The sequence below is a fragment of the Cetorhinus maximus genome, chromosome 17 (genome assembly GCF_964194155.1).
Source record: "Cetorhinus maximus chromosome 17, sCetMax3.hap1.1, whole genome shotgun sequence".
NCBI lineage: Eukaryota > Metazoa > Chordata > Chondrichthyes > Lamniformes > Cetorhinidae > Cetorhinus > Cetorhinus maximus.
Genome location: NC_135895.1, coordinates 90,808,724 through 90,823,659, shown reverse-complemented (window position 1 = coordinate 90,823,659; position 14,936 = coordinate 90,808,724). Strand labels below are relative to the sequence as shown.

Below are 14,936 nucleotides of genomic sequence, written 5' to 3'. Positions count from 1 at the left end.
CCAAGAAGAGAAAGAGATCTCCTGTGTTCCGGCCAACATTATGTCCTCAACTAACAACACTTAAAAAGATATTTAGTGACCTTGGAAATAATCATTTTTACAATTTCAGAATTTAGGGCATCAGCAGGTTATTTGGGGGATGAGCTTCAATGAGCTGAATGGCTTCTTTCATCTCTGACGTTCAAGTTCTCATGCACATAGATCAGATGTTTGAGATATATCACCAGGCTCAAGTCATCAACTTGAGTAAGACTAACTTTCAAAACTTTAGCCAATCCATGTGTTGCTAGGACTTGTTTAAGTAAAATGGGAAAGGTGTAAGAACTGACATGTGCCACTTTAGCAATCAACAGTTAAAATATTCAAGCGATGAATCAAAAATGATTCCCAGCTCTCCCCTTTGCTCAGTTGGTTAGTGTGGAAGGGAAATCAGGGCAATCTCAGCTTATTCTCTGCCTTTACCAAGTTAGCTTACATGATCAGAATTCAACAACCAGCTTCAGTCCAGCTGGATGATGGGTTGTTGTTATATCTTCACGCTTTTCCCTTTCGGAATAGTGGAAGGATGTGCCAGTTGATTAAAAATCTGATAGATCGCGATGTGAACATCACTTCTACAGCCATAACCATCTATGTTCCAATTTATGCACTGTCACAATCCATCCTATAAACCATATCGAATACATATACAGCACAGACACCGGCCATTCAGCCCAACGTTTCTGTGCTGGCCTTTATACTCCACACAAGTCTCCTCCTATTCCTTCTCAGCCTTTCAGTATATCTTTCTATTCCCTTTTCTTTCGTGTACTTGTCTAGTTTCCTTTTGAAAGTATCTAAGCTATTTGCTTCAACAACTTCTTATGCAGTAGTAGCAAGATCCACATTCTCACCACTCCGTGTTAAGAAATTCCTCATTTTCCTTTTGCATTTATTAATAAATATCTTGTACTTATTGCCTCTGGTTTTGGATTCACTTACAAATGGAAACTTTCTCTCTGCATCTATCCAGTTAAATCCATTTGTAAATTTCAAGACCTCAACCAGCACCAACTTTAAGTCTTCTCTTTTCTGAAGAAAAAGGCCCCAATCTCTTCAATCTTTTCCAATAGCAGTAATCTCTCAGTTCTGGTGTAGAATTGAGAGGTGGAGCTTGTTTCTTCTAGCCTCTCACCATTTAAGAAATACCCTGCCTTTCTGTTTTTTTTTACCAAATTTCACATTTATTCATATTATATTCCATCTGCCATGTTCTTGCCCACTCACTTAGCTTGTCTGAGTACACTTGAAGCCTCCTTGCATCCTCCTTTCAACTTGCATTCCCACCTAGTTTTGTGTCATCAGCAAATTTGGAAATATTACATTTGGTCTCCACATCCAAATCATTTACATAGATTGTGAATAACTGGGGCCCCAGCGCTGATCCTTGTAGTACCCCACTAGTAACAGCCTGCCATCCTGAGAATGACCCGTTTATTCCTACTTTCTGTCTGGTAACCAATTCTCAACCCATACCAGTATATTACCCCCAATCCCATGCACTCTAATTTTGTTTACTAAATTCCTGTGTGGGGCCTTATCAAAAGCCTTCTGAAAATCCAAACACACCACATCCACTGGCTCTCCTTTATCTAAGCTAAAAGTAACTTCCTCAAAAAAACTCCAAAGTATCTGACAAACATGGGGCTGACTTTTCCGTTCGTCGGGCAGGCAGAGCTGACCCAATTGCGGGCGGGCGCGGAGACAATCGCCGCCGGCAATTGGGGCCGCACCGCCATTTTGTGCGGGCAGGCCAATTAAGGCCCACCCAGCGTGATGACCGCCGGGAAGCGCTATGTGCGGGCGGGGGGGAAGCCCTAAAATCGAGAGTGCGCTCTTTTGCGCATGTGCACAAAAGAGCGCACTCATCTCCCTGAGGCTAAGGGCTGCCTCAGGGAGATCGCCTCTACTTTCAAAAATATTAAAAATAGAAAAAAAAAATCCCTTACAATGTCACATGAGTTGGGGCATGTTCATAATTTCCATAACCACTTTATTAAAATTTTAAAACCCTACATGAAACCTCATCCCGCCGCTGGATGAGGTTTCATGTTTTTTCTATTTGCCGCCGGGGCTCCTGGCCTGCCTGCCAACCTTAAGGTTGGACGGGCAGGCCCTTTAATTGGTTAAATGATCCTGTCAATGGCCTCAAGTGGCCATTGACAGGTCGGCGGGTGTGCAGCTGATTTTGCTGCGCCCCCGCCTTCCTGAAAATTTAAATGGGGTGGGGTGACATCGGGACTTCAGCCTGATGTCATCCCGCATCATTTTACGCGTCGGCGAGTGGGCCCCGCCCCTGTTCGCCGACGGTAAAATCCTGCTGATGATTTCCTTTTCATAAGTCCATGTTGGCTCTGCCAAATTTTACTGATATTTTCTAAGTGTCCAGTTATCACATCCTTTACAATAGATTCCAACATTTTCCCTACTACTGACTTCAAACTAACAGGTCTGTAGTTCTCAGTTTTCTCCCTCCCTTCTTAAAAAGCAGGATTACATTTGCTACTTTCCAGTCTGCAGGAACTGCTCCAGAATCTATAGAACGCTGAAAGATAGCCACCAATGCATCCACTATCTCTGTAGTTACTTCCTTCAACATTCTGGGATGTAGCTCATCTGGTCCAGGGGATTCGTCAACCTTCAATCCACGACTTTTCAAGTACTAGCTCTTTACTAATATTAATTTCTTTCAGTGCCCCAGTTTCACAAACCCCTTGGCTGTCTAGTACTTCTGGGAGGTTTTCTGTATCTTTTTCCGTGAAGACAGACACAAAGTAATTGTTTAGTTCCTCCACCATTTTCCTGTTCTCCGCTATAAATTTTCCTGTCTCCACTTGTAATGGGCCCACATATGTCCTAGATAATCTTTTCCCTTTCAGATACCTGAAGAAGCTTTTACATTTCTCACTAGCTTGCATTCATATTTCCTTTATCAGTGTCCAAGGGACTGTAGTGCAGAGTTAGCACATGATCCTTATATGTGTGGTGTTTGTGTTTGCAAGGTTCCTATGTGAGGTAACTCCGATTCCTTTGAAACAAAGTGATTATTCCTGATGAGGCAAGTTCAGTCCGAGGCCTTGTCGCATGGCTGCTGTGGGAAGTTGAAAGGTCACATGAACCAATTTGGGTGCGGAGATTAGGATTAAGGCATATTACTGAGACGGTGTGGAGTAAACTTCACTTTCAATTCATACGATACCCATTTATTAGTCACAGTTGCACTTCCTGAAATGGAAAATATTTCATTGATCACCACAGGCATTCCTCATGAGGATGAACGCAAGGGATAGATTGCAACATTCAACTCCGAGAATTAGACTAAAGCCTAAAGCCTAAAATTCTGGTTTATTTTTCAATTTCATTTTGCAATCTTCAGATAACACAGAAATTCACATCAAAGACATACGGCTGATCTATTAGGCAATGCAACCGTCACCGATTTAATTTTGATCTGCAGTGATCTTCTAGCACATGATTAATCTGCAGCAGAGAACTGCTGATCACTCAAAGCACTTCTGAACTCCAGTTAGAGGCTGCAAGGATGGATCTTCCGGTTCACATGCTTGCTGTCGGTACAGCAATGCTCAAATGACCAGTTTGGAAATCCCAAGCAGGTGAAAACTTCAGGAGGCCATCCAGTATATGAAAAATATCAGAACACACTGCTGAGTATAAGCAGTGAGTCTTTGCCATGAAGTATATTTCTTGATAAGCAACTGTGGATAGGACAGATGCAAACTACGTGGAACCTGCCATAGGTGCAGCGAGACTAATTTACATTCCAACACTTCAAAAAGTATTTGTTGTTCACTGCTCCAGCTGTTTTAGCTGTCATTCTATAAATGAACAATCTACAATGCTGCATTTCTGTCCTCTTCCAGGCTATTTTTGGTTTTTAATTCTTCATTTCTTCACTACATCTATTTTTTATTCATTCATAAGTTGTGGATGTCACTGGCTAGGCCAGCATTTATTGCTCATCCCTAATTGCCCTTGAGAAGGTGGTGGTGAGCTGCCTTCTTGAACTGCTGCAGTCCATGTGGTATAGGTACACCCACAGTGCTGTTAGGGAGGGTTCCAGGATTTTGACCCAGCGACAGTGAAGGAACGGCGGTTTATTTCCAGGTCAGGATGGTGAGTGGCTTGGAGGGGAATTTCCAGGTGGTGGTGTTCCCATGTGTCTGCTGCCCTCGTTCTTCTAGATGGTAGCAGTCGTGGGTTTGGAAGGTGCTGTCTAAGGAACCTGGGCGAGTTTCTGCAGTATATCCTGTAGGTGGTACACACTGCTGCCACTGCATTGTTGGTGGTGGAAGGAGTGAATGTTTGTGGATGTGGTGCCAATAAAGCGGGCTGCTTTGTCCTGGATGGTGTCCAGCTTCTTGAGTGTTGTTGGATCTGCACTCATCCAGGCAAGTGGAGAGCATTCCATCACACTCCTGACTTGTGCCTTGTGTCAAGAAAACAAAATTGTAATATTTTTCTTCTGTTAATAATCCTGTAATACTTCTTATGTACTGGAAGACAGGCTGTTGGGGTTTGTAAATATGATAATTGGAGTAAGAGCCAGAGTGACTGCAAGAGTCTAAAACCAACAGTAAGAAGTGGTTTTGATATGTTAATGAACCAAGAGGAACTTCAATCAGAGTTTTACATAAAACAACAACAGGAGTAGTTTTGAATTATTGTTTTAGTTCAAAGGGGGATAGATGCAGGTTGTAAAAAGACTTAAGTAAATAAGGTAAAGATAGGGTAAGTTTACTTTCTTTTAAAGCCTAAGAGCTAAAGTAAAGAAGAGTCTAATCAAGTCTGGGAAGAAAGCATTTGTGAAGAGACTGGTTGAGACAATAGAGAGATCAAAGGGAAGGAACATATTTAAGGAAATACTGAAGCCTATGTGAGGGGGTAGCTGTTTAGATCACCCAGAAAACAGCAGGATATCTGCTCAGAACTCCCTGAAGACAGTGTGGACAAGGCCAGACCAGGAGAACCACTTACTGTCAGCTTCAGAGGACACCCCAAGGACAAAAGGCACTGTGTGGTAAAAAAAATGACTGGAATTCTATAGATTTTGAAAATCTATAAGGATAGTTGCTGAACAGAAAAGGGGACAGTTAGCTCCGAGGGTAGTTAAGTTAAGACCTTGTGGAACTGTTTTAAAGTAATGTGTACTGTGTGAAGCCAATCTTGTGTTTAAGAGTAATTGTATTTTTTTCTTTATTTTCTTTCAATAAACATCTACTCTACTATAAGATCATCACACATAGTCGGGGAGACTATTTCCTGATTTCAGAACCTCTCCTCATACTATACAAATTGCAAAAATGATTTTGGCAGCTATTTGGAGTTTCCCTCTGGGATTTGGGCAGCTTGGTATTTACCATTAGCCATGCCATTAAACTTGTAGATGGTGGACAGGATTTAGGGTATTAGGAGGTGAGATACCTGCTGCAGGATCCCTAGCCTCTGACCTGCTTTTGTAGCCACAGTATTTACGTGGCTAGTCCAGTTCAGTTTCTGGTCAATGGTTAACCCCCCCCAGGATGTTGATAGTGGCGGATTCAGCAATGTAATGCCATTGAGTGTCAAAGGTCGATGGTTAGACTATGTCTTGTTGGAGATGGTCATTGCCTGGCACTTGTGTGGTGCTAATGTTACGTGCCACTTGTCAGCCCAAGCCTGAACGTTGTCCAGGTCTTCCTGCATATAGACACTGACTGCTTCAGTATCTGAGGAATCGCGAATGGTGCTGAACATTGTGCAATCATCAGCAAACATCCCCACTTCTGACCATATGATGGAAGGTAGGTCATTAATGAAGCAACTGAAGATGGTTGGGCCTAGGACACTAAGGGTAGTGTTCCTCAGGGAACTCTTGCAGTGATATCTTGGAACTGAGATGATTGACCTGCAACAACCACAACCAACTTCCTTTGTGTTCCATCCAGTGGAGAGCTTTCCCCGATTCCCATTGACTCCAGTTTTAACCTGGCTCCTTGATGTCATACTTGGTCAAATACTGCCTTGAAGTCACTCACCTCACCTCTGGAGTTCAGCTCTTTTGTCCATGTTTGAACCAAGGCTGTAATGAGGTCAGGAGCTGAGTGGCCCTGGCGGAACTCAAACTGAGTGTCAGTGAGCAGGTTATTGCTAAGCAAGTGCCACTTGATAGCACTGTTGATGACCCCTTCCATCACATTGCTGATGATCAAGGGTAGACTATGGGGTGATAATTGGCTGGGTTGGATTTGTCTTGCTTTTTGTGTACAGGACACACCCAGGCAATTTTCCACATTACTGGGTAGCTGCCAGTGCGGTAGCTGTAAAGGAACAGCTTGGCTATGGGCGTCGGAAGTTCTGGAGCACAAGTCATCAATACTATTGCCGAAATATTATCAGGGCCCATAGCATTTGCAGTATCCAATGCCTTCAGCCATTTCTTGATATCACGTGGAGTGAATTGAATTGGCTGAAGACTGGCATCTGTGATGCTGGGGACATCCGGAGGGGGCCGAGATGGATCAACCACTCAGCACTACTGGCTGAAGATTGTTGCAAATGCTTCGGCTTTATCTTTTGCACTGATGTACTGGGGCCCCCTACATACCTAACAACTAAAAAGTCCAAACCAATTGACTACTTCATAAATGGATTGCAGGCATTTTACACAAAAAAAGGGAGGGGGGTGACATTCTGGAGAATGGCTGTTTCAATAATTAACGGCCTGCCTGTGAAAGTCTGATGTTTTCCAAGCCATTTGATCCCGTAATTTCATTAACAGGAGAGACTATTTCCCATTTTGCTGAAAAGAATTGTGCCTCATATCTTTCCAAGCATAACACACCCTAATTATGATAAAAGAAAATACTGCAGCTGCTTGAAATCTGAGCTAAAAACAAAAGTGTTGGAAATACTCAGGTCTGGCAGCATCTGTGGAGAGAGAAACAGGGTATGTTCTGTGTCAAATATGATTCTGAATTCCTAAGAACAACTTTGCTTTTCTTTCAACATAATTGTTTCAATATTTAATTCTATTTATGAAATTCTTCCACTAATCAAATGTTTAAAATAATTTCTAGAAGACCAATATCCAAAACAACCTGTATTTTAATTTGTAATTGTCACTTTTGGCAAGCCCCTCTGCAGAACATAAGATGTTGAGTATATTGTTTATCACTTAAATATTCGAATGCAGCAATAAAAACCTTACCCAAAAACAAAATACTGCAGATACTACAGTAGCAGCAGTGTGTATCACCTGCAAGATGCACTGCAGGAACTCACTAAGCCTCCTTAGACAGCACCTTCCAATCCCACCGCCACTGATCTAGAAGGACAAGGTCAGCAGACACATGGGAACACCACCACCTGGAAGTTCCCCTCCAAGTCACGCACCATCCTGACTTGGAAATATATCGCCGTTCCTTCACTGTCGCTGGGTCAAAATCCTGGAACTCCCTTCCTAACAGCACTGTAGGTGTATCTACACCACCTGGACTGCAGCGGTTCAAGAAGGCAGCTCACCACCACCTGCTCTAGGACAACTAGGGATCGGCCAGCGATGCTCACATCCCATGAATGAATAAAAAAAACGATACTGAAAGTCTGAAATAAAAATAGAAAATGTTGGAAATACTCAGCAGGTCAGGCAACATCTATGGAGAGAGAAACAGAGGTAACACCTTGCCTTGGCCTAGATATGTTCCCAATAAAATGATGTAACCACCTCAGAGTTCTCAGTCATTTCTGAATATGAATAGGCTGGCCAGTTTTTTTAAGAAAAGAGAGTAAGATTTAATCTATAGGTATGAAACATCATTTTAGTTTCTTTGATAAAGATCACTCAGATCAAAACATCAACACCAAGGGTTTAGCTGATGCTATAGCAAAGTTCAAGTGATATGTTAAAGTTATGTTAAGCCAAATTGCACTGCTAACCTCAAAGAACACTTTCTACTTTGTACAAAATATTGTTTAAGGCTGCATTGATAGGGAGTCTTGCTGATACATTCAATGATGGAGGACGACCTGGTTAGAAACCACAAAAGATAACGTTGAACATCAAAATACTGTGATAAACTCACTTGATGAATGTCCCAGTTCATCTTAAGGTACCTGCCACTTGTGTTCTGAAACTCAATACTGATGGCTGCTGTATATATTTCAGAGCATCATGCTGGCATAAGTTATATGAATACACATGTTGGAAATGTTTAGAACGCACCTACATCTGTCATGGATCACTTTCACAACTGAAATTAATTGCCCCATTTCCCTATAGAACAGGATGGGTCGTGTGAATTGCCACTAACTAACTTAAATCTGAAGATGCACGAGCTCAGATTTATGCAAATATCCATATTATGCTGTGGCAAACCTATGTCACTAAAAACAAGTTTGCTTTAGGGTTGTTAGGTTATCTGCTAGTTCTAAAACTGAAGGATAGTAATCTAAAGAATCTACTTTTAGTATTTATGGTGCTGAAGATTTTAAATTCTACAATAGTCAGTCAGGGCAATGCATTTACTAGTGTTAACTTAATTGAGATAATAGAGGAGGTTGCTTTACTGTCCGTTTGCCACTGATGGTAGCATTTTTGCCCGAGTTGTAATGTTGTGGGCTGAGTTCGCAGCATATAATCCAAGTCAATACTCCAGGCAACTCTGAGGGAGTGCTCCATTGTTGGAGGTGCTGTATTTTGATTGAGACAGGTGGACACAAGAAATCTCATGGTACTAGCTGGAGAAGAGCAGAGAATTCTCAAGATCTTGGCTAATATTTCTCCATCAACCAACGCCATGAAAAATAACTTTGCTGTGTTTGGGAGCCTGGTGTGCGCAAATTGGTTGCCGTGTTTGCCTACAGCTCTGAAAGCAATCCATTAGTTATAAAGTGCTCATGGGGACATAATGAAGCAATAAAAGCAACCAATAATGCAATTTCGTTTCTTAATACCACAGAAAACATCAAATCAATTAATTGACCTGTTGGGTACTCCTCCTCCACAGCAGGAACACCAACACAGAAATTCATTATAGCAGCTGTAAAAGGTTTCCATTTGTTTTGATGCCCGTGGGGATCCATAAAGCAAAGAAATCAAATTTACCAAATGACCCCAAATGAAGAAACTGACCGAGCAAGACTTCACTTCTTGTAATACAAATCAGAATCAATGCAAATTAAACAAATTAACAGGCAAAGCACAGTTGATACAAACTACATAGGAATAGGAGATTTCAGAGTCAGTTTTTTGGCAGTCCATTCCTCCTGTATGGTCAGGATTTTAAGCCAAAGTTCTTCCTCTGTCTAGCTCTTCCCTTTCCCCTGTTTTTGTGTCTGCTACACAACCTCCATGTTTTAACTTCCTTCCTGTTGGTACTACTTCCAGGTCAAGGGTCACCAGGTCACATGGACCAACATTATTTCTTACCCAAAAATTATAATTGATCCCTGCACAATTGATACAAATGCTTCAAAGTCCTTTTCAAACATTTAAACAATTACAAATTCCCCAATCATTTTTAAAGTAATTACAAATTTTCCTTAGTGTTACAGTTTCCAAGTCAAAGGCCGTCACACATTGTGTTACCCAAACATGAAATTTCCTAATATGTAAAATTTTGTTAATGGTTGAAAACTAAAGGTGGAGAACACAAGAGAGCATGGGAGAAAGGAGAATACAATGTTACATCGCTGTCAGCATCCTTCCATCTGCATAAAATGATGGGCATGCAGCAAATCAAACTCCTTGGGAATGGGGTAGCTTCACAGTGCACTTTTGATGACTGAGGACACCAATCCTTGACAGGCAGGTTCTGTCACAAAAATGTCACATATAAAGCAATTATCAGATGTCATTGTGGGTTGTTTTCGGTATTGGCATCAGTTGCCAAGCCATTGATCATCGTGGTGCTGTATGCTGACCCACAGATGTTGCTATTTTCCTCCATGTGTGTAAAAAAAAAATCAATGTTTAGGGCCTAATCATCATGCTTGGAAGCATCCTTGAAGCAGAGATTTGGGTGTTCTACAGGTTTTCTGGCTCTGAATGCCTCACCATACAGAACGCATGTGGCTATCTTCCATTCTTTGAACTTGCCCAAGCCAGCAAAGTTACCTCTGCTTGATGAGTGCCAACGTACTTGGGAGATTTGCCTTCAAGCGGACTGACACATTTGTGATTTTGTCTTTACACGAGATGGCCAGAATGTACCACAAACAGCAAAGATGGAAGTTTCTTGATAGCTGCAAGTTGTCCATGTTTCACTGCCATATGGTGGTGCTGAGAACACACATCTCATAAATCAGCATCTGGGTCATAAGAGTTAGGTTGATGCTACTTCATGCACGTTTCCCAAGTCAGCCAAAGGTGGTAACTGCTTTTCCAATGCATGTTAAGTTCTGCACTTAGAGACAGATTGCCTATCACCGTGGATTCAAGGTAGAAGAATTTGCTTACAACTTCCAGCAATGTGCTAATTAGTGTGATCAAGGGCAGAGATGTGACACCCTGTCCTGTAACCATGGTTTTCTTGACACTTACAGTAAGGGAGAACAAGTTACAGGTCTGGGAGAGAGAATCCATGAACCTTTGCACCCGAGTTTCTCTGAGTGACTAGTGCAGCATGATCAGCGTAGAGGAGTTTCCCAATCAAGGCATGCTGTAGTATTGCCTTCACTCTGTCTGGATAGATTGTAGAGCGTGCCATCTGATCTAGTATGTAGGTAAGCTCCTTCCATATCTGCAGGAATATTACAAATACTCAGCATGATCAACTTATTCACTTACTATTTATGCAAGCTTCTAGATACTTTCTTTCCAATCTTATTTGGAAAAAATGTAACATTTAGATTTCTTAGAGTGGAAAGGTTGCTTCAATCTTAAAATAAACTATCAAGTTTAGTTAGATCTTAAAGATTCAAATCATAGCAATCAACTTTGAATCTGATCTAGCTAGTGGCATCAAGAGATGGACAACCAGAAATTGGGAAGGAAAGAAGATTGCGATACAAGGAAGATTGAGGAGACACCAAAGGTAACAGCAAAACAGCCAGAGATTTCAGAATGGGATGGGGAAAAGATGTTATAAAATGGGGAATGCGGAAGCTGGCCATTCAGAAAGTTGTAAATCAAATTATTCACACCAAAGCTTTGGTGAACACCTGTTGGACTCCAACAGTGAAATGGGCAGGGCAGGGAAAGCATACTGACCACACCTATAGATATGTCCAGTGTTATTTTCTAGCTAATGATCAATACATTAAAAAAAACGCTTACTGGGGAAAACTGGTACAAATCAGGAGGGGGAAAAAGAAGACTGGTATGTGAAGAATGCAAATAGTTCACTATTTTGTTTTTCAACCAGCCCTTGTGGCTTTATTATACTATTTGATCAGCTGATGTAAAAAACATGGCAATGCTGCAGTTACTCAATCAGTAGCCTTGGTTTCTAGGAAATTACTATCCATAATGCCAGATGGCCTGGTAAACAATCAGGTAGGCTCTCAACACATGAAAATTGCACACAGGAGTGGTTATGGGTAATGGAATAACACTATTTACATAATGGAAGTGCACACATCGTAACATACATGATCATACCAAGTCTTGCCTTCTGTTTCAAAATAATAAAATCCAAAAACTTTGATGCATGGAAATTTTAGTAACTTTTTTATTTAAAACAAATATACAAGGAATATGGAAAATATTTACAAAAGTGTACACTTAGAAAACAAAATTATACAAGTAACTCATGATTTCCTCTAACAACCTGCGCCGAGTGTTGTTGGCATAGCTCAGATGTTGAACCTTTTCAGTAGTGAGTGGTCTGGTGTAATTGTGTCTGATTAGTGAATCCTATACAGGGCACCAAGTGATTGACAGGAGGAGACAAGAAAATACATGGACCTCCCAAAACCAGGTGGTGAGCTCCCTAAAGCCCCTCCTAACCACAGCTCATAGGCACATAGATTCATATTGGGAAAGGACACTGGAACAGTGTGTGTGTGGAAGACACTAAAAACGTTAAAGTGCTTCAGCACTTGCTGTTTCTGGTGATTAGTTTATACATAGTGCAAACCTGAATTTGATAGAGACCCAAATACTGTTAAGACATTCTTGGCAATTCTGCTACTTAGAAGGGATTTTTTTTTTTGGATACATCTAATGAGTGAACATACATAATTAATGCTGTCCAACACCTGAGAAGTGATTGCATTAAAACGAAGAGGTCAATGAATTAGCGTCTGAAAGGGTATTGCTTATTCTTTTAGTACTGTAGACTAGTCCACACGAGATAATGGCAGTTCTAAGTAATTGAACACAAATAAAGATAAATGAGGGACAAAAAAATGTATTAAAGTATTCATATCTCAGGTGATCTGGTCCCCTCTGCATCTTTTAACGATTTTTTTCCAAAAAGGCTTACATTTACAAATATATATACAAAATAATTCAATATAAATTCAATATAAAGCTGAACATCAATTCAAAACAAGTGCAACATCATTGGCAATAATAAACTATTTCATAATTTCTTGCAGTTGTCCTTCGTTGAAGGCAAGTCAATGCTGTATATCCAGAAGAGGTTAAACCGCTGGAAAAATAAGAGAAGGCAGGAAAGGTGTGCTGAAGAGTTCAAGGGCCAATCCAAATACTTTTGTTGAAGTATTCATCATCTGGCCAATGACTAGATGGTGGCTGGCTCACTTGTTACAAAGCGACCACGGAAGAACCCAGGCCAGCTCATTTTCAAATAGTCAACGCAGTTCATATTTAACAAAAACTTTTTTTTCCCTCTTCTAACTGATTCCGACAAGTAAGTGATCATCTTCACGTCTGTGGCTAGCCAGCAGATTCTGGTGACCGGGTCCAATCCTCCAGCCTGCTTTCAAAAGGGCTGATGTGCAAAATGTTTCAACAGCAGACAAGCATTGTGCTCAAAAGTTTAGAGTTCAGTCAATGCTATCCATGGTGTCCAATAATTTAAGTAGAATACTGTCAAGGTGATTTATTCACATATATTGCAGGGCTTTTCAATACTGAGTGGTGTTTTTAGCTCCGACAGGTACAGCTGCATGAAAAACGACACTCCTTACAGCGTAACCTTGCTTAGTCTGTGCGCTGATGTTCCTTTTTTGGCTGCTCTGGGTAATGTCAAGCATGACCGACTTCGCAGCTTAACCTGTTTGTTCGAGTTCCGCTTTCGCAGAATAAAGTCAAAATTCACAGAAGTGTTCATAGCGTAAAACACGTTGGCATTGTCTGGAATCACGAACTCTGAAAAGCAAAGGAAATGTACACTTATTTACAAATTCATTTTGATAGCATTGGTTGCATTAAGCATAGGATCCAACTGCAATTTCGATGTAGAAATATGAATGGCTGGGAGCAATAGGACTGTAATTTGTTGCAAAGGTTCAGAAGATATTACATACCACGAGAAAAGCTTGAAAGTTTACACCATTCTTGGATAGGCTCAATAAATGTAAACAATTGTTTTTTTTAACCCATTCTCAGGATATGGCTACAATTTATTACTCATTCCTAGTTGCCTAAATTGGTTGTGCCTGCTGCCTGCCTTCTTTGTCACAGTTTGGTAAAACTGAGGGGCTTGCTAGGCCACTTCAAAGGGCAGATGAGTGAACAATGCATAGGCCAGACCAGGTAAGGATGTCAGATTTCCTTTCCTAAAGGACATTGATGATGTAGCTATTGGAGCATTAATGAACCAATTGGGTTTTTAAATTTTTGCTGATACCAGTATCAAAGACTAAAAAGATGTCATTATCACTGCAAATCATTGCCAAATGCAACCGTTCCTCTATCGTTGGATCAGGATCCTGTACCTAACACCATTGGGGGCACCACTGTCAAAAGAACAAGGATCGAGCTTACTGCCCTATTTTCTCAAGGTAATGAGGGATTTTTTTTTTATATATATATTCATTCACGGGATGTGGGTGTCGCTGGCTGTGCCAGCATTTATTGCCCATCCCTAGTTGCCCTTGAGAAGGTGGTGGTGAGCTGCCTTCTTGAACCGCTGCAGCCATGTGGTGTAGGTACACCCACAGTGCTGTTAGAAAGGGAGTTCCAGGATTTTGACCCAGCGACAGTGAAGGTACGCCGATATATTTCCAAGTCAGGACGGTGAGTGACTTGTGGGGGAACTTCCAGGTATCTGCTGCCTTTGTCCTTCTAGATGGTAGTGGTTGTGGGTTTGGAAGGTGGATGCACAATAAGTGCTAGCTTTGCCAGTAATGCTTGCATCCGGAGAATTTTTTTTTTTCTTCAAAACTCTGACCAGAATAGCATGCCAAAGACATTGGAAAACCTCATCAAATGAGGCATTCTGCTTAGAGAAGTCTGGACAGTGATAGTTGGTAGGATTTTTAACCATGGCAGAATCAAAGCCATAAAGTCTGTCCCCAACTTCAATTTGGTCCTGGTATCCACTTTTCTCTAGGAAAGGTGTTGGGGGGAGGGGGTCACTGATTAGCAAACTAGCAGCAGGGACCCCATCCAATTTTCCTGCTTCGTAGCCAAGTTGCCATAGGGCTAACAAAGGGGAGGGCGGGGGGGAAGAAAAATAGCCATTGATTTCAAAATATAATGGTTAATGCATTTTTTTTTTTTACACAATAACCAGCTTGAATTACAATGAAGAAACCAGAATAATGTTTATAACTATTTGAATAATTTGCAATTTAACTCCACAACCAACTGCAGATGTGCACCTTCAATGCAGTATAGCTTTCAGGGCGATTAGCTAAAATTAGTTGCTTCATTAGGTGCAGATAATAGCTGCTTATTGAGGAATGTAAAGTCAAATTCCTCCAAGCTGCATCCTGCTGAGTGCAATTAGATAAGTTTAATAATAGGAGTTTGGATTTCACAGCTT

General features: G+C 41.1%; 1 protein-coding gene across 4 annotated transcripts in view; it reads right to left on the bottom strand.

Moving 5' to 3' along the window:
* Positions 1 to 11,690: 11,690 nt before the first annotated feature.
* rgl1 (ral guanine nucleotide dissociation stimulator-like 1) overlaps positions 11,691 to 14,936 on the bottom strand; it is a 177,639-nt gene continuing 174,393 nt past the window's right edge. For all 4 annotated transcript variants that reach the window (XM_078561568.1, XM_078561564.1, XM_078561565.1 and 1 more), the window contains one exon: positions 11,691 to 13,315. In XM_078561568.1, the coding sequence (XP_078417694.1) occupies positions 13,131 to 13,315 (185 nt within the window). In that variant the 3' untranslated portion in view covers positions 11,691 to 13,130. The remainder of the gene's footprint in view (positions 13,316 to 14,936) is intronic.